This window comes from Mus musculus, chromosome 19, assembly GCF_000001635.26.
Source record: "Mus musculus strain C57BL/6J chromosome 19, GRCm38.p6 C57BL/6J".
Taxonomy (NCBI): Eukaryota; Metazoa; Chordata; class Mammalia; order Rodentia; family Muridae; genus Mus; species Mus musculus.
Window position 1 is genome coordinate 58,499,997 of NC_000085.6, and position 20,800 is coordinate 58,520,796.

The window sequence follows — 20,800 nt, forward strand, 5'->3', positions numbered from 1 at the left end:
AGGGTGTGTGTGTGTGTGTGTGTGTGTGTGTGTGTGTGTGTGTATTGGGGTTGGGGAGAATCTGTGTATTTTATCAGTAGTAGTCCCTATCAGAACATTTCAGCGAAAGGCTGGAAATTTAAAAAAAAAAAAAAAAAAAAAAAAAAAAAGATGGCAGCTGCATGGAGCTGGGGTAGCATCTCGTTTCTATGGCAACAGGTCTGCTTTGTTCCTAAGCACCATCTGGTATTTTCAGGACAACCAGGCAGGTAGTATGCAAATGCCTCTTGTGTGTGTGGGGAGGGGAGGGGAGGGCAGATATTCTTGGGATCAGATACAAATGAACCTACAGCAACACCATGCCCTTTCTAAGACTGTGAGTCAAGTAGCACAGGTATGGCAGCTCTTACCAATCTTACTGATTGTCTCCTCCTATTTCATCCTTGCTGATTACTGCTTGCTGAAAGCTCCACAGAAAGCAGAAGTAGGCAAATTTCACTCTTCACTGTGGTCCCTGGGACCCAGAAAGAAAACTATGTTTAATGCAACCTGTGCAACACTGATGCACCAGCCCCTAGCTCTCTTCGGAGCATATTTATCTCATGAACAAACCTCTCTTGATTTTTCTAAGTAAGTCCAATGGGATATCTTTACTAAGTCATAATTTACCTAAAGTACAATGTAACTTTAAAGATTTATTGCCATGCTTATTTGAAACACACAGTGGAACATCATTTGCCGTTTGTCAGGCATTCAAGTTTAATCAAGCAGGGTATATTTTTGTTTGACAAATCTTGCAACTCTGTACATAGATCAGAATGTAGGCCTTTAAAATCATTTTCCCATTTAGGCATTGATAGGGTTATAAAAACACTAATATGCTGAATTGAGTATTGATTTCCAGACTTTTCTTGTTACTGAAACGAATATTTAAATGCTTGTTGTTTTCAGTAGAAACTGTTGTCTCCTAATGCATGCATTCTCCTTTATTCCATTTCTCTTACTTCATTAAACACCAAGTGATTGAACACCTACTACTTACCCGACCCTTCTGGAGGCTGCAGTCAGTGCCTAAGATCCATGGGTCCAGCCTACCACTGGACTCCTGGTTCTTTTTTGAGGACATTCACTCTCATTGTGTACGAGTCCGTGTCTGACCCACTAAGATCCATTAGATATGGCTCCTGCCACTCAAGAGAAGATAAAGCACAGAAGATTAACTATCGATTACATATCTTAACATTTCCCCAAAGCTCTTCAGCCAGTCCCATGGGTACTGAATCACTGCATTCAGAGTGTCAGTATCTTCCATGACAGGGGATGACTGGGTATGGAAGAGTTGCTGGTACACATTTACAGCAATGTATGGAGCCTCTTCTTTTCCTCATTAGCCTCCAACTGGAGGGTCCCTCTTCCACCCTACTCCTCCATGAGCCCTCACTAGAAATTTGGACCTTGGCAGTGAGAGAGACAACCTTTCCCACTTTTCCTCAACTACTTCTCTCTCTCTCTCTCTCTCTCTCTCTCTCTCTCTCTGTGTGTGTCTCTCTCCTCTCTCTGTCTCTCTGTCTCTCTCTCTCTCTCTCTCTCCTAATTGTTTCATATTGTTACTTACCAACTAAGAGGAGAAAACTCAAAGTCTATGGTGCTCCTGGAAGCTCTTGAGATACAGGTTTACTCAGGTTTTTCTGTGTAGCTTGTGGTATGTATTTCATATTTCCCCCTTTTGATTGTGACACATTTTTATGAGGATTCTGATTATCTCACTGCATATACTACAGCGTGATGGTTAAATATACAACTACTCTATAGAGAAAATAATGGCCCCGAAGGAATCTATAACTCAATCCCCCCTAATCAGGTATATGATATTTCTTTCACACGGCCAAAGGGATATTGAAGACGTGATAAAATAAGGATTTTAAGATGAGGAGATTATACTGAGTTACAGGATACAAGCAAGGGAGCCCTGTCGTGTGGGATAGTGGGGAACCCTGAGGATATTATTTACTGTCCCCAAAGAAGAAACCAGAGACCAATGAGGATGAGCAGATTTTACAAAGTGGACACAGCAAGAAAATGTATCATCTCCCAAAGTCCCTAGGGAAAAAAATAATTTTGCTCCTAAAGACAGACCTCCTGTCAGAGTTCAGGGATTGCAGTATCACACAGCACAGTGGCCCTGGTAAGGCTGTTTAAGTCTGCAATGATTTAGGAGAGCGGCTATAAAATACCAACACTCCTGTAGGTCCAGGTGCTGTGCAGACAGAACTGACCCAGAGGAGGAGCCCTGGTGGGTTTTGCTAAGCCAGGTGTTTCCTGGCTACAGAATAGGATGTGGGTAGATCTGTGTGGCAATGGAATTGGACAGCAGAAGTGATGTGTTGGCATTGTGGGGCAAGGACAGTGGCTGTTTACAATACCCGTGTGATTATTTCCACATATTTAAAGTCAGAATAGGTATACCTACCAATGGATTTCTATAATATACAGGCTGACAAACAATTGACTTGGAGGGATATAAAGAGATTTCTCCCACAGACCATGGACTTTCTCTTCCCTAACCTTTAACTAAAATGGCCAAGGCAATGGTTTTGATAGATTGCATGATTCTTGTCGCTGTCCGTCACGATCTGAAATCTCTGCTCGTAAGTATGGCGTGTTTCTGTCTCCTTTACTCCTCTCTCTGCTCATAAGTGTGGCATGTTTCTGTCTCCTCCCCAGTGGCTCCCTTTTCCTTTACTCTGCCTCTTTGATTCTCATCTGAAAACAGGTGAATAGAAAGACTCAGTGGCTCTCTCAAGGTCGCACAGCTGATGGCCACATCAGCCAAAGGGAACCCTAGACCTCTGTCCGCGTGTGCCCTCTATTCCACTTAGGGAGCAGAAGGCTTTTCTCACTCTCTCTCTTCTTTTTTCATCCTAAAAGGCAATACTTTCTCCACACAAGCCTTTAGAATCAGCCAGCACATTTTGAATAACATCCAAACCCCCTGCATTGTCTTCTGAGGCTCAGGATGGTTGGGCTTTGTGCTGGCCCTTCTGTAAATCAACACCATGGCCTTTTCTCCACTCTGCGGATGCCAAGCCGGCCCAGTCTGAAAAACTGCTGGAGGTTAAATGTGTTGTCCTCAAGTGCCTACCCCACATTAATATGTTTGAGGCAAACACTTACTGCATTTGTTTTTAAAGGAATGAGTCTGTGTGTTATGTTTCTTGGTGTCCCCGTAGAACTGGTTTGTGTAGAAAGATCACTGTTTTTTCTTCATTGTTGTGTCAGAGTTTACCACACCAGGTCCCCAGTAAACATTGACTGGCGTCTGTAGTCAATCCTTGTGGGTGCACCCAAAGGCTGTAACGAATGCCACTTAAGGCACACAAAAGCTAGTTGTCTTGTAAACCTTCCAAATAGTCTGCCAACCAAATGCTGGGACATAACTAAGAAAGAAAAGGTGTCTGGTCAGTTACATAAAATACCACACAGTGCTGAAAGGAAGTGAAATCCATTTTGTGCCCTCTGCAATCATCATCTTACAGTCAAGCAGATTTAAATCTCCTCATCTACACCTGGATGAGAACATTACATCTCACGTGCAGTTACAGCCCCATGGACAGAAATGTCACATTTTATGAGTAATAGCATCTGTAAGTAAGGTAAAAGACATCACAAAAGGAACGAAAGCGTTTAAAATACAACAATTACCAAACTAAAATCATCTTGAGGACATTCTTCTGACAAGTTCTCTCAGGCTCTCTTAATTTCCTCTAAGAATATCGCCATGAATCTCTTTTATGAGTGTTGGCATCCCGTAAGCACAGTCCTTGGGTGTCTTCACGGGGCGGGGGGGGGGGGGGGGGGGGCTGGGGAGTGTTGCTAAGCCGTGTGCTGAGTTAGTCGGCCTCTGTGGCACCCTGGTTACTGCCTTGAGAAAGGTAAAGTAAGATTATCAAATGGGTTTGGAAACACATTTACACATTTCCTAAGTTGAACTGTGAGCTCTGAATGGAGACAGTCTCCATCTCCTTTGTCATCCTAACAGGTTGCAGTGTCTCCCTGTGTGTCTTAGAATTGAATTCCTTTGCTTTTTGGTTTGTTGTTTTTGTCATCCCACTCACTTAACTGTGAGATACTTGCGATATCCTTAGGTATGGACAGTGTCTCTGTGTGTGTGTCTGTGTGTGTGTCTATGTCTGTGTGTGCCTGTGTGTGTGCCTGTGTTTGTGTGTGTGTCTCTGTGTTTGTGTGTGTATGTGTCTCTGTGTTTGTGTGTGTGTCTCTGTGTGCCTGTGTGTGTCTCTGTGTTTGTGCCTGTGTGTGTCTGTGTCTCTCTCTGTATGTATCTCTGTGTTTGTGACTGTGTGTGTGTGTCTGTGTCTCTGTGTGTAACTCTGTGTGTGTCCGTGTTTGTGTGTGTGACTTTGTGTGTCTCTGTGTTTGTGATTGTGACTCTGTGTGTGTTTGTGTGTGTGCCTGTGTATGTCTGTGTGTATGTCTCTGTGTGTGTCTCTGTGTTTGTGTGTGTGTTTATGTGTTTCTCTCTGTGTTTGTAACTCTGTTTATGTGTGCCTGTGTGTGTCTGTGTCTGTGTGTGCTTATTTATTTAAATGTGAACTAATTATTTCCTTTAGCTCTCTCTGGGAGTTTTTGATATTCTATTATCAACGGCCTGCAATGTCAAATAAAAGATAAGGTTTATGAGCCATGTACACTATGATAAAACATTTTGAGCTGTCTGTGTCATTGTAGAAAGAAAATAGTGGCAGTGTCTGGATTATATAATGTAACACTGCTGTACTACGGCCAAGAAGGTCATTTTAAGCATTGAAAGTGTGAAATAATTTTATCCTGATAAATGAACAACTTGGCAAAGTATTTTAGAAATAAATAGAATTTAAAGCTCATCCTGCCGATTTATGCACAGGTAAATACGTACAATAACTTTTAAAAATGATCCAGTGTCATTGTGAAAAAAATTCAGAGACTTTAAAATTCACCCAACTTCTCAAGAAATCACATTCACTTAAAATAATAAAAAAGTCATCATTCACAGACACTGCAGTAACAAAGCATATAAGAGAGCAACATGTGGTTTAAATTCAGACTCCTTAATTAAGATTCAATTGTTTAGGACCAGGGAGACAGATCACCAGCTAAGAGCATTTGCTGCCAAGTAGGGTGACCTGCCTCACATCTCTGAGACTCACACACTCGAAGGAGAGAACCAATGTCCACAGTCGTTCTCTGGCGTGCACACGTGTGCAGGGACACCATTCCCTCAGAGAGTCAAAAAAGTGTAATAAAACTTTTTAGAAAGCTAAAATAGTCAATTATTTAGTGAGGATGCATTAGATAAGCAAAGACTATACTAGTAATTTAACAAACGTGCATGCGTGTGTGTGTGTGTGTGTGTGTGTGTGTGTGTGTGTGTGTGTGTGTGTGTATGAGCACACCCACATGGGCAGGCCACAAACAGAAGGTGAAGGTCAAAGGACAACTCATAGGAGTCAGTTCTCTCCTTCTAGCCCGTGACTTTTAGGAGTGAACCTCAGGTCACCAGGCTTGGAGGCAAATGCTTTACCCTCTGAGCCGTCTCCCCAGCCCTATATGGATAATTTAAATAAGGACTCAGTAACAAGAGAAGAGTCTTTAGTTTTACTTGTATTCATGTAACATCAAACCACTAAATTTTGTTGTCATGGAAACTACAACTTGACACATGCTTACTGCAAACTCCTTGTCTTACTCTTCCTCAGCACAACACACTCCTGTTGGCCTTATATATTGTACTACTCAATAAGTATTCATTAAATAAACAAATGAACTATTTGTAGCCGAAAATATGATTTCCAAGTGTTTTTGTTTTCCAGGACTGACAGCCTGCTCTTGTGAAGAAGGCAACTGATACACTTTTGTGTTCTCTATGCTGGGGTCTGAGTTCAGATGTTATAAAATTCCCTGTCCCCAGACATGCCACAGATTGTCCCCAAAGGCTTTGACCTTCAATGACCCTTAAAGTGATGGTGGAATTTTTCATACACTCTCAGAGCCAAGAGGAAAGTGTTCTGTCAAGTTATCACTTCATTAATGACTGTGAGGTAGGGGTATAAATTAAAACAATAACTGTGACACACCTTTAATCCCAGCACTTCAGAGACAGAGGCAGGTGGATTCAAGGCCAACACATCCTTGTCTACCCAATGAGTTCCATGCCAGCCAGGGTTACACAGAAAGACCCTGTATCAAAAAATGTGGAATGAGGAATGGTTGTATACGATTTCTTTTTCCTTTTCTTTTTCTTTTCCTTTTCCTTTTCCTTTTTCTTTTTCTTTTTCTTTTTCTTTTTCTTTTTCTTTTTCTTTTTCTTTTTCTTTTTAGACAGGTACAGGTGTCTGTGGAGGCAGGAACATTGAATCCTCATATAGCTGGAGTTATAGGTGGTTCCAAGCTACGCAGCATGGGTGCTAGGAACCAAATGAGTCCACTTCAAGAGCAGTGCACACGCTTAGCCACTGAGCCGTCTCTCAGTCCCTGTGTGATGTGTTAAAAGCCCCTTTAAACTAATATGCTTTGATTACAATACTGAGAAAAAAAATCTGCTTTGTTTCAAGAAAAAAAAAGTAAAAAGCTTAATAGTTTCCTACAGCTTCACTTTTCAGTCTGTTCTGGATAGAGTGTCTTCTCCGAGGGTGTGCTGAAGTCATCACCTCCAGAGCTACCAGATGTGACCACAACTGGGATATTTGCAGGTATGATCGGCTAAGATGAGGTCATACTGAGGAGCTGTAGTCCTCTTATCCAAGATGACTGGTGTTCTTCAAATGAGAAAGGAGAAAAGAGAAAGACAAACATGGGGTTGGGGGTGGGGGGTAGGGTGAGAAATCCCATATGACAACAGAGGAAGAAATAGGAGATCCATGCCCCCAGAGTCCCAGCAAAGACCGGAAGCTGGGAAGAGGCAACCAAGAGATTCCCTTGAGAGCAGCAGAGGGAAGCAACCATACCAGTACCTTCGTTCTGTGCTGAAGCCACCTGGGCTGTGGTCATAGTTCTCTTGTCCTGAACCCCTGAGTGTGGCGTGGTTACAGAACAATGCACATATGGAAAAACTAATGCAGCACCTCACAGAGATTTCTAGTCTAGCTTCATGCACCAAATACACTGTTGAGGTTTGGTCTGTTGCTATGAATTGTAATGCTAAGTACTGGCCCTGGTTACCCCCAGGGAGGAGGAGATTTTTCACATAGACACAAGGGATGCTGTGTAACCTTGCTCCTCACCCACTCAAGTTATCCCTGATTAGTGACTAAAGATGCCTACAGCCTATAGCTGGTCAGAAGAGAGATAAACAGTTTCGGTTCCCAAACTTGGGGTCTGAGGAAGACCACCAGGAGAGAAGAGAGAGAATAAGCTAGGGAGAGAAGATGCCATGGGGCAAGAGATAATGAGAACTGGCCATGAGGGTTAGCCAATAGGAGGAAGAGCAGCCCAGATGGAACATGGCAAGTCATATCTTAGGGTTATTGGCAGGAAAGTAGAAGGTTGCCCGGCTCTAGTGTTTTAAAGACTTATTATAGATATCAAGCTTGTGTGTCTTTTATCTGGGAACTGAATGATTAAAGGTAGGGTAGAAACCCCTGTTTGAGATTAAAAAGTTGTAACAATTTAATTAAATAATTACACATGGTTGACTAAATATGTTTCTAAAAGCGTGACCCTTAACACAGAGTCTAACTCTGTAGCCATGGCTGACCTCAGACTTAGAGAGATCTGCCTGACTCTGCCTCCTGAGTGCGAAGATTAAAGGCATGCGCCATCAACTTCAACTCACAACTACCCTTCTTTCAGTCATATTTTATTTAAACTCATATTAAAATATGGGATATATACCTGAAACTGTCTTTATGGCGATGAATTGGTAATAAGCAATCTTTTTTATTTTTATTTTTTGAAGTGTCTATCTTTAAATGGAACAGATGCTGAAAACATCTTTCCTCCCATCTGGAGGTTTCAGAGACTGGAGAAGCTCACAAAGACAGAGATGCTCATCCTGACTCTGTTCTTCCCACCTGCTCCTGCACTACGGACAAGCTACCCAGCTCTCTCCGCCCAGTGTTGCACACATTAAAAGCGCTGTTCTCACCTGGCGTCCGAGTTGATTATGATGGTTCATTTGTTGGTGACTCCCACAGGGTCGGCACACGATGAACATGACTTGATTATGGTGGTTGGCACACAATGAGTGAGCTCTGATGTGAATGTTTGTGTCTACCTCTCTGCTTGTCCGACTCTAACTCATACTCTGATGCTACTACGTGTGGTGCTTGATCGGCCAATTAGACAAGGAGGGTGGGGCTCGGGTGATTGAAATTTGTGTTCCTAGGAAAAACGAACTACTGTTTCCTACTTTCTGAGTGAAGACTCGAGTTGTCTATGAACTTGGAAACAGGCCCACACTGAATGCATAGACACCCCGATGGTGAATTTCACTGCTTCTTCACGATGAGAAATAAATTTCCAATGTTTATTAACTACTCAGTGTGTGTTATGTTGTGATAGAGGCCCAAATGGACTAAGACAGCACAATACTCAATATTCAACATGCAAACAAGTAGTCTCATTCTCTTACTGCTTCTAACCCAGTGGAGTCAATTTATTCCGCACATCAATGTGGCCATCCCATTCACACACTGGAAGCACTGAATGAAGCTATACCAGTACATGAAAATGCAAAACACCTAATACTGGTCCTGTATGGCTTTCTGCCTTTTCCCTTCTTTTCAACTAAAAGTCTAGCTTCCATTTACCTCTATTGACAAGTCTCCCTAGACTGTCCATATCAGACATATCCTCTCTCCCCTACCATAATTTGAAAGCACATGTATGAAAATATTACATAGAACTTATTCTGAAGTTATTTGAGTAACCTCTACACCATTTGACTGACTGTGACCTCCAGGAGGGCAGGGCTGGTATCTTTCCAACTCTGTAGCCTTCTTAATACCCAGGGAAACAAACCTCTAAACTTAGCAGATACTCAACAAATGGTTGGTAAACTTAGTTGAACCCATTTTTTTTTCTTTATGGTAGATGTCCTTAGAAAAACATAAAATAAATGAATTACTTTTCCTCTGTTCACTGCGACATATATGCCCTGGGCTAGTGGGTATTTGCAAGCTTGGGTTAGAACTTAGGAAAGTCGTCAATCTAAGAAAGGGGAAGAGACACATTTAAATCAAAGAGCCTTGTGTAAGGCCTTCTAGCAAAACAATTATTGATGTCTGCACATCCCAGGTGCTAAGTGATCAGGAGAAGCATCAGAGGGCAGGGATAATGACCGATCCCCACTCATGCTCCAAAGGTAGGCAATTCACTCAAATGTGCACAGATGGGAAGTTTAGGTCTGAGAATCATGTGTGGGTGTCATAATGCAAATAACTGACTTTCTTTCTAAAGAACATCTGTCGAAGCATCTGAAAGCAATTGTTTATCCTGCTGCCAAAATGCTGTAAAATATAATAATTCTCTATTGAGGTTAGAATTATCCAGGGGAAGCAAAACGTTTTTTCTTCTTCTTGTTTTTTTTTTTTTTAACGTAACTCTGTTTTTATTAAATCTTGTGGTTGTTTCTCTAACATGGTGCATGGGAACTGTTCAGTAATATTTGTTGAATGACTGTTGAATGAAAAGCAGAAACTCATTAAACAGTTGTCGGATGAATCATTTCCCGTTTTTAGATTCAGAAGATACATTTTCAGAAAATAGTATGCCCACAGAGCTTTATCATGCCATATACCATTTTTATTTGGCATAAATTTAAATAATACCCCTCTTGCTCTGTACATTATGAGGTGTAATCAGCATACATTGCTATAAAAGGGAAAAAGTCTTAACACTATTCACAATGTATGAATAAAGTTGATTTTAATATCTTAATATGATGTTACTTTAATTCATCATTATGAAAACGGTAGAATTTGAATTGTGGGCTCACATAATTATGTGTGCCTCAATAAACAAAATTAAAATTTAAAACACAGCTAATGTCTATAGTTGTAATGCCTCTAAGAAGATTTTACTAGGATTTAAAGACACTAGAATGCTGTGGGGTGTAAGACGATGACTACGGAGTTTGACAATGACATCCTTCCACATCACCCTCCTCTCAAATCTCCAGTGTCTTTCTTCTGTGTTCCGATGAGAGAAAGGCAAGTGGACTTCCAACAGCTTTCCAGAATCCACTCTGCCAAGTTTCAGTACAGATGGAGGTGTGTTAAATAACAAAGGGAGTTCAAGTGCAACCAGTAAAACTGTAATGCTGAAAAAGTATCACGGTTTTGAAAACCAGCCTTTCTGTGAGAATGGCCGCCATTGCAAGCCCACAGGAAATCACTCTGAAGGGCGCGATGTTATTAGTCTTGTACTTTATCTTTAAAAAGCTCCTACCTTTGATAGTATTTGTGTTACAGTTCAGGAACCTCCAAAGGAGTTGCTCAGAGAAAATGGTTGGAGCCATAATAAGTGTCATTTTCCATCCTTGAATACATGGAAGAGTTTGGTTTCTTTTGGTACATCTAAACTAGATACATACACATATGTATCAGAGGATTATTAGTTACAAAGTATAACCATGAAGAGCTTTGAATGCAATGGTAAGTTCACTATGCTTATGGTGTGGAAGAAAATAACAGCGGAATCCAAAGCTAAATTCAGGGCTCTCAACCCCTGTTTTCTTGGTCTCGGCTTACTTTCCTGTACAAAGTATGCCTCTTCATGAGACACAGGATTCGAATGCTGATTCGGCTACATCCTAGTGATCAAACATGACTGTGGGCAAGTTACTTAGCCTTTCAAGTAACAAAAACATAGTTCTAATGGGATAATTGGCTTGATTAAAAGAATTAGTACACATCAAGGTTTCAGATAGTGACTGAACTGAATAGTCTCATGAATTCATTTTTATTGGAATATTTTGAGTCTGTCTCCTTAACTATATCAGATAAGAAATGACAAAAATCATCTCAAATAGATGTAGAATGCTCAGAAAGAGAGTGCTTAGCAAACAAACAATAAATATTGAATTACATAATAATTATTATATCAAAACACAAGTAACAAAATAATGTTATTATTCCTTATTCATGGGACTTCAAGGTTGTAAATAAGAAGTTCTTGTCAAGAAGGGCTACCCAAAAGACAGAAGATCTACCCAAAAAAACAAAAGGGCTACCCAAAAGATAGTGAGAAAATTTTCATCAATACTTGCTTCTGAATAGCTCCAAGTAATTGTTTTCAACTTCATTTCAAATTTCAGTGTGTATTCTGATAGTTCAAACATTAAACTTTATGCAGACATGACCAGATGAAAATTAAGGTAGAAATTTAGAATAGGTTAGAATTTATAACTGATTATATTGTGGCATTAATGGGCTATTAATTAAGCCTATTCTATGTGACAAAAAATTTCATTTACCTTATTTTACATAATTTAAAACACATTCAAACTAAAAGTTACTTTAAAAAGTCTAGCCAGTGTCAGTTTTACATTTATAATAAAGTCAAATATTTATTACAATGTCAATATTTTGAGCTACCGAAACTGAAAATATTTTTTAATTAAAAAAAGAAGAAAGAAAAACTCATGTAAAAGCCCCAAAGGTGCCTTTCACATTTAAGCCTTAATTAGCAACCACTTTGGTCTCTGACACACATTGTGCAGATATTGAAGTGTTAATATTACCAAGGCTTGATTACAAAAGGCAATGATTAATTTCGGAGCAGACAAAAAAAAAAAATATGCCCTGATTACGAAGGAATGATTACGACGGAATGTCAGATATTGTACGTTTGTCTTTGTGAGCCTCCCAGCATAAGACTTTGCAAAAGTTTATATTTAGAATCACTGGTACTTTGCACTTTGTAATCCTTGAAGACTGGGCGTCCCACCTCTAGAAAGACCCCAGACCCGTGAGCGCAGACCCTGCAGACTGGCCCCACCAGGCTCCCGTAGCTGACTTCTCGCGAGATCAGTGGAGGCCGCCTGCGCTGGACACACGTGAGGGGACGAGGGGACGTCGCCAGCCCCTGACCACAGGCATCTTCCCCTGGGGGAGCGAGGGAGCTGGGGAAGGGAAGCATGGCCCCAGCCAAGGCTGCCATGTCTGTTCTCCAAGACTTTCCTGTGGGAGCTGCACCCAGCACAGAAGCAGGCCGCGCTGTGGGCGAGCATGGAGGAACAGGCCGAGCTCCCCCATGGGGCTCCACTGGGCAGGGGTGGGTGGTGCGGGCAGCCCAGCAGGGAGCAGCCGGACAGCCCTCTCTCTTCGCTGTGCTTTCCAGGATCCTCAGACTCCCTTATCAAATATTAAGGGCGAGCCGGCCGGAGATGAGTCTGGAGTCCTTGTTTCAGCACATCATCTTCAGTGAGCATCAGGCGGAGGAGAGCCGCAGAGTGATGCGGGAAGGTGGGGCCTGCCCCCGGGGGGCCTTCGGCGTTTGGAGCTGGGTGTTTGCACCTCAGACTGGAGGGGAAGGGAAGGCTTGAGTGGAGTTTGCAACCTGGAGGGAAACCTCACATGCCAACAGCTCCTAAGATGGAGGCTTCAGAAAGGTGAATGCAAGTAAAGATTTTGTTTGTATTACAGTAAGGTCGGAGATTACCAGATGTCGTGGGAAAATTAAGAAAGCAACAGAGGACCTGAGTGAAGAGAAAATCAAGTTGGAATCCAAGGTATTGATGCATAGAACATGCTAAGGGTTACTTGAAGAAGTGTCTTGAGCTTGGCTTTGGGGAGCTATTTACTGTCTACGTATCCTTCAGCTAGGAGCCGCAACAGCTATATACTGTGGTTCAATGTTGTCTAGAACCTAAGATTCTGAATCCGCTATCTTTAGTTCTTAACAGGAAGTGGCTCCAAGGAATCCAGACTTACCGAATTCCTTGTCCATTTTGTGGAATGGTTAATGTTTATAAGAGAAGTGTCATTTGGAAGAATAATTGTTCCTTAGTGCAGCATATGAATTTTAAATACTAAGTAATTTAAGCGTGCAATGTGGATGTAACAGACTGTATATATCTTTCAAACGATGGCTTTCTGCTTTTCAGTTCACGACCACGTTTTTGAGTATGTCTCAGCCAAAAGAATCTCTTCCCTGCTCTCATTTCTCTCTTTGGCTGCATTTGTAAAGTTCTGCCTTTTGAAAAATAGGACCAAGGGAACCTCACAGCTTCAAGGAAGAGGTTGAACCAAGGATAGACTTTTGAGAAAGAAAAGAGATTTAGTAGGAGAGACCTTTGGTAGCAGTAGGGGGCAGATCTTCCCCAGGCACATTGAGAGAGGACTCTGGGCGCCAGCAGAGGGCTGCTGAGAGAGCTGGAAGGGAATTGTCCAGAGGGGGGGCAGTGAACGTGCTGTCAGGGGTCTCCTTGTGCTCTGATCACAAAGATGGGGGTGGACAGTGAAGATGGTGAGGGTGTGCTGAAGGCCTCAGTCCAACAGGAGGGATTCCGTGTCCAGTGAGTCCACAGTGATAATGTTCCAACACCTAAAGATGAGCTAGGGGAGCAGTGCATAGGGGCAGACTATTTTACTTAATCACTCAAAGGATTTTGTTAATAAAATCTTCATTTTATTACATATTAAATATAAATTTATATTTAACAGAAATATAAGCTATACATTTATGTATATAAAGTATTACTCTATTAACTTAGCATGTATCTGTGAGGAGTTTTCAGTTTTCTGTGGATAAAATAATTCTTGCACTTTTACCACGTGGTGAATGCTCTCTCTTCTTTCCATATCCTGCTCATATATCTTAAAGCCTTCCTAGACAGCTCTGTAAAATCTCTTAGCTAACTGTCAACATGCAGTTGTGTTTGTAGCCCCGGTTTCTTTAAGAGGAACGTACTTAGTTCTTTTAATTCACCTTTATTCTCTTTGTGTTTGTTGCATAGCAAACATTGTGCACGAGTGTATTCACTACTGAGAGAGGGTAACAAGGAAAGAATGGTCTAGATGATTTGACAAATAAAAGTTGTGCATGTTTATAGGTTCCATGTTATTTGTTACATATTTTGTAATGCTCAACTCCAGGTTAATATATCTGTGCCAACATTTATCCTGTGTTTGTGGTGAAAATACTACAAATCTTTGAATTTTTAGTATATGTCATTAACTATAGTCACCTTGCTATGTATTCTAATACCAGTATTTATCCCTCCTAACTGTGAGCACTTACTAACCAAGCAACCTTTCCTATCTGCCCCCTTCACCTAAAAGAAACTGGCTATCTTTTAAAACAGAATTTGGGACGAGTATTCATTGAGCCCTAGGTCTGATTTTTCCCAGGGTAAAAGAGAAAGTAGGCTAGTGACAGTGGGGAACCCTGGTGGGGTGGGCAGAGGTGGAGAGTATCCTCATGGAGCAGTCTTTTCCTTGAAGAAGAATTAAGATGCTTTGAAAGTTGGGTTGGCAAGTAGAAGTCAACAGAAGAAAAGGGACATACACACAGGCATACGCTCACATGCCACACACCACACACACACCCCCCAAATACTCATACCACACATACCACACATGCACACTTACCACACGCACACTACAAACACACTACATACATATACCACACATATACCACACCCACACACACATACCACACATGCACACACAGCACACACACATACCACTCACACACCACACACACACACACACACACACACACACACACACACCACATAACCCACACACATACACATACATACCACACACAGAGACTACATATACACTCCACACATGGCAAGGGGCCGAGGTGAGTTCAGCCCCTCTCTACTCTTGGTGTCTTGGCAGCTAAGTGACCATGTGCTGGGAACTATTCGAAGACTGAGTTAACCTTTTTAGTTCTATCAGAAACTCTTGAGAGGAGGAGTGATCATTCCCCATTTACAGGCAAAGAAGCTGAGACATCTTTTAAATGACTTGTTCATGGTATATAATAGAAAACCAAATAACCAGCATAATAAAGGTAACAGTTGGTTAAGGAAAACATTACTCTATTAAAACAGATTCTTGAGCTCATCTTGAACATTTTTTTCCATGACATACAATAAAACATCTGAAGCTTTGCATCTGGGGCAATATTTTTAAAGGTCACTTATGCAAGTTGTATAAAGTGCAGTTTTCTGGGGTTGGTGAAGATACTGACCTGACATGTAGGAAATGTTTTATTTTAAATGAGGTATTTTTTCTTTGTAATGTTTCCTTTGTGAGACAAATTATTATTCTGTATAATATTGTTTTGTTAGCAGCCTATTTTACCTGAAAATAGAAATGTAGTGTTGAGAGCCAAGCGGTGGTGGCGCATGCCTTTAATCCCAGCACTTGGGAGGCAGAGGCAGGCAGATTTCTGAGTTCAAGGCCAACCTGGTCTACAGAGTGAGTTCCAGAACAGCCAGGGCTATATAGAGAAACCCTGTCTTGAAAAACAAACAAACAAAACAACAAAAAATAGATACTGTACATATGTAACAAAAATGTTGATTTAATTGTTTATGCTAAAGAAAACATAGCAAATCTCTAATATTGTTTAAAGGCATTCATGAAATTGCTAATTAATACAGGCTCATAAATGTGCATTGGTTTTTAATCAGCTCATATGCATGGGTAATAATATAATTGTATTTTACTAATAAAACTAGCATATGAGGGTCACAGTTCATACAACACTAATTTGTAATTGAGGTAATTTGATTTATAATTAGAGTCAAGATGGTGTGTGTGTATTAGATTTAAATGTAGAACTAAGAAGATAATGTGAGTGAGTAACGGGAAGAGCTAAGGAAGGAATCATAAATTGATTCTCTGTTTTTTTCCTCAGAGTTAATTATATGCCTGCCAATAACAATGAAAATATATTTACTTGAACATTTGACTTGGTGTTTATTGACCCATTCATCAAGCAAGCAGCATGAAGAGAAGCTAGGGCATAATTTGAGTAGAGCAATACTTGAGCTATTGTATACTCACATGTTCAAAAAATATTTGGGCATATATTTAGGAAACTGCTTGAAGTAAAAAAAAAAACGTATTTAGGAAATATAGTATTCTTTCCCCCTCGGTCTGTAGAACCTAGGTAGCTTGCAATTAGAGCCTGAATGATAGCATCTGATTTCAGGGCTGGATGAGTCTCTTAAAATATATGGTTGCAAGCAGTCACAGATCATGTGAGTGCTTTGTGACTTGGGCAGGTACAGTGCACCTGGTTGAGCTGGGCCCTGAGAAAAGGGAAGGATGGGAGTACGGTGTGGTCTGCACTGAGAATGGGAGGGAGCACGGTGTGGTCTGCACTGAGAATGGGAGCACCGTGTGGTAAGGCTGTCTAAAGCTTCAGTTGTCTATGGAAGGTTTTATAGTGTTGATGTCAGATAAACTAAAATTGAGGCTTGTAAAACATAATGTTTTTTTCAGAAACAACTCACTGAGTTTCTTATGTGTAAAAATGGGCATGTAGTTATAATTTGGGGAGTTCTTACAAGCATCTTATATAAAACCCAGTGCTGTGAGAGGGAAAGGAGGAAGGATTAGGCAGCATTAGTGTATTTTACATATTTTTCCCTTTTCAACTTATTGGACATAAATATCTTTTTTCTTTTTACTTTTTTAAGTTTGCAGTTATAATTACAACAGTCCCCTTTCCCTTTCTTCCTCAGAACCATCCATATAGTTACCCCCCCCCACACCACAGACTTCAAACTCATGGGCTACTTTTTTATTGCATGCTTGTGCATATATGTATGTACGTATATATTCCTAAATAGAACCTGCTCAGTCTGATTAATATTATTTATATGTATTCAGAAAGATATATACATTAAGAACAATAAAATAATGTTTTATGAATTTTAAAGAAAATATTTTGGAATGAAGTAACAAAATGGCCCATTTACATTTTTACTTAAAAATGTAGATGTTCTGCCTTTTGATTGGTGAAGTTAGAACTTTATCTCTCAGAATTTGAGAAATCATGCTTTGCTGCTGAATTACTAAGTCAAGGAGGGAACAAAACCAGGAATTATTGTCATTTATAATAGTGAGATGCAAGTTTTTAGCTAGAAAAGTTTCTGTTCTCCTTATACTTAGTTTTATCACTGATTAAGATTTCTACTTAAAAACAGTGGACTCTGACAGCTTATGTGACAACAGGAATTCTGCTTAAATAACCTTTGGATGTAGCTGACTTTTAACTGGAGACCAACGTTTCACTCATGGGTTTGTCAGCTGTGATGTCGTCAGGCCACGATGGAGATCCTTGCCCTTGTGGCTTTACTGAGCAGTGGTTAGGTTTTCTCTTGTAATACAAGTCTGAAAGGGTGGGAGGGGGGGCATTTATGTTCAAAGAGATCCTGAAGCATCCGCTCATTTTGCCATTCTTGTCACCCACAAGACCAAAAGTCACTTCTCTACCATGCAGTGTAGTATTGAAAGGTTTTATGAAGGAAGATCTTAAAGAATTTCAGCCTGCTGCTGAAAGGTTAGAAATTTGTAGTAAACATTGGCAGGAGAATATAAGATTTTGTTGCTGCTGTTTGGGTGGGTGGGTGGCTTTTTTGGAGATGGGATCTCATCTCAGTCTTTAGTTGTGGCTGTCCTTAAAATCAACATCTGTTTTAGACTGTCCTTGAACCCTTGGTGGGCCACTTGTTTCAGCCTACTGGGATTACCCAAAGTCACAAAACACTTCATTTGGGAGTTTATTATTGGCACCAAACAAAGATGGAGTTGTATTAGTCAAGTAAAAAGGTAAAATTCATGACTGCCTGTGTGTCCCCTCATAGGTACTAATATCTAAGGTCGTGTACTTCTCTGTTCAAAATCAGAGTGAGAAGGATGTTCCCAGGCTACTCTGCAGGCAGGGACATTCCCACCATCTGTCACATAGACAAGGTTTTTTTCTCCCATGATCTGTGAACCAGGGATGGTCTTCCAGTACAATGAGAATGGGCCAGGTGTCAGAGAAGCATTAACTATTCAGTAAGAAAATGAAGAGTGTGTGTCAGGGAGGCAAACATAGATAGTGTCTATGAAAAAGGTTTTAGTGGTAAAGTCAGAATGACCCTGTAGAAAGCCCTACAACTGTCTAAGATGGTCCACTATGGATAATATTTATCATCCACTGCATGCAGCACACTATTCTGTATGATTCTCCCCTGCCCCAAATTCTCTCAGCTAAGAATGCTCATGCCTTTAAAAGCCTTTCAGGTTATAAAATACACTTTCATTCTGAATAAATAATTAGTGGAGTGTGGGGTACCTGGAGAGGCCTACAACCCAACTGATAGACAGGGAGGCAAAGATTAGCTTAGCTTCTAACCCGAGTCACATGGCTTCAGAACCTCAGGGTCAGGGGTCACTTTAAAAAGCCATGGAGTGATCCGAGAACAATTCATCTCCAGAACAGAGTGTGTTAAAGAACAACCTCTAGATGTTGTGTCACTGTGAGGAGCTGCCACATGTACAGAGCACAGGTCTGTCCTGTGAGGCTGCCACATGTACAGAGCACAGGTCTGTCCTGTGAGGCTGCCACATGTACAGAGCACAGGTCTGTCCTGTGAGGCTGCCACATGTACAGAGCACAGGTCTGTCCTGTGAGGCTGCCACATGTACAGAGCACAGGTCTGTCCTGTGAGGCTGCCACATGTACAGAGCACAGGTCTGTCCTGTGAGGCTGCCACATGTACAGAGCACAGGTCTGTCCTGTGAGGCTGGTAAGCGCAGTAAAGGACCATGACAGTCATAGGATGATAAATAGCACATCAAGGTAGCATTGTCCCTGAGGCAGATAACTAATCAGGGAAGGTATACAGGGCACTTTAGCTATACATCAGACCTTGTGTGTTTTCTTAAGATTAGAGTGGAACACAGCTGCTAGGTCACTTTACAAAAAATACACTTTTTGAAAGTTAGAAAGCAGTGATTTATAACTTTTCACAAGATGTTATGATCATTGATTTTAGAACATTTTCATCTTCCCATAAAGAAATACTACCTCTATTAGTAGCCACCTTATTCACCCTAAGACTCCAAGCTTCACGCAGTCCAGGTCCTAGGCATTCTATTTCTTTTGCATCTAGACATGTATGGATGGAGGTACACAGTATTAGCACTGGAAGCACACAGTAGGTACACAGTAGTAGCATTTTGTGACTCATCTGTTTTCTGTTTCCAGCCCGACACTGTATCACGCTGAAGTGTGAGAACAATGTTCCTTGTATCCACTCACTGTCTTGTGTGTCAGTTGGACCACTTTGAGTAGTTGTTTTGAATAGCATTGCCATAAATATTTGTGCACAGTGTTTTTATAAACACATTTCAAATCTGAGCACTTCATCTAGGAGTGGAATTGTTAGGTCTTACAGGACCATTGGAATTGTTGTCTGTTTTTTTTTTTTTTTTTTTTTTTTTCTATTTTTCTTCAGGAGATGTCAGGTGATTTTCAAAACAGTCGCATGCTTTTATGTTTACACCAGTGTGTGTGTGTGTGTGTGTGTGTGTGAAGGCTCCGTGTCTCTGTCCTGGTCAACATATTACCCTCTGTTTCAGTGACTTTAAAAATCTATCTTTGTGGGTATCAGTAGTACCTTATGTTAGACTGCATTTCTTATTTCTTCAGGACACTTATTGAAGACCTTTCTAGGTGCTTGTTGACTGTTTTCTAGGTGCTTGTTGACTGTTTGGCACACTTGTTCTTGGCACTGGTGCCTGATAAATGCTGTGCTCATGACTGATGACTGGTTCTTTTGAGAGAAGGCCTGGTCACACATAGAAGGAGAAGTTGCACTTCTTTTTTATGGTCACAGACCTAAGATGATTAAAGAAAATATTTTATATAGCATTTATTGAGCTCTTTTATCTTGATGTTGTCTTCATGACTTTTGGAAAATCCAAAGAATGTTTAGAATAGCAGTGTAGATCAAACTATAACAACTTACACATTTGCCCTTCTGATGTAGGAGATTGTAAGCCACTCAGTGCCAAGCTTCATGGCTTGCATCCACAGAGTAGAGCATCCACTCAGCTGTTCCTAATTGTAAAACTCAGGATTCTGCTTCCCTTCCTATTTTCAGAAGAAGTGCTCTAAATAAATTGTAAAACATGAAATGTCAGAAATGCTTTGAACAGAAAAATAATCTCCTGGAACCAAGAGGAAAATACTTTGAAAAACAGTGAGTTTTGCCTTAATTTGCAGAAAGTATGAGATTCAGTTTGAGTCTGCAGCCCCATGAGCTGCAACACAGAGTACACTTTCAGGGCTACTTTGTGATTTATGAGTTTTTAGAAAATCAGTTAATTATGATTCTCAGATCTTCTAACCATCTCAACTCCAGCTATTCAATGTACATTCACTGACAAACTCTAGGTCACACTGTGAATTATTGGTAAATAAATTATAGAATACACATGTTATTTATCTACATACTTATTATACATGTGTGTGCCTGTGTATAGACAGGTGCATGTGTGTATGTGCTGAGGAGGCCAGAAGAAGACACCCAGGGTGGAACTGGAGTTGTAAATGGATGTGAGTCGACTGGACTGGGTTCCGGGAAAGGAACTGTGGTCCTCTGAAAGAGCAGGAAGTGCTCCGACCATCTGAGTCGTCCCTCCAGCCCTGAGATACCTTTCATAATGAGGAATGGCCATTAAATAATTCCAGTTATATACTATTAGCTGTAAACTCAAGATTTCTGAGGTTCTCATGAAACATAATTAGTTTTAATTTTTCCTGTAATTTTTCAAGGAAAGCCTTATCATGCCTGTCATGAGAA

General features: G+C 40.8%; 1 protein-coding gene and 1 long non-coding RNA gene across 9 annotated transcripts in view; both read left to right on the plus strand.

Moving 5' to 3' along the window:
- Positions 1–226: 226 nt before the first annotated feature.
- Positions 227–8,123, plus strand: Gm33306. The gene is made up of 3 exons (XR_386842.2): positions 227–248; positions 6,623–6,725; positions 7,931–8,123. It is a non-coding gene; the product is annotated as a predicted gene, 33306 (long non-coding RNA).
- A 3,865-nt stretch (positions 8,124–11,988) lies between these two features.
- The window catches only part of Ccdc172 (coiled-coil domain containing 172), a 41,120-nt gene continuing 32,308 nt past the window's right edge, over positions 11,989–20,800 (plus strand). For 4 of the 8 annotated variants that reach the window (XM_006527422.1, XM_006527425.1, XM_017318304.1 and 1 more), the window contains exons 1-2: positions 12,016–12,440; positions 12,621–12,706. In XM_006527422.1, the coding sequence (XP_006527485.1) occupies positions 12,113–12,440; positions 12,621–12,706 (414 nt within the window). In that variant the 5' untranslated portion in view covers positions 12,016–12,112. Of the gene's footprint in view, positions 12,441–12,620; positions 12,707–20,800 lie in introns of all 8 variants that reach the window. The other 4 variants (NM_001373969.2, NM_001374039.1, NM_029372.3 and 1 more) reach the window with 3 other exon arrangements.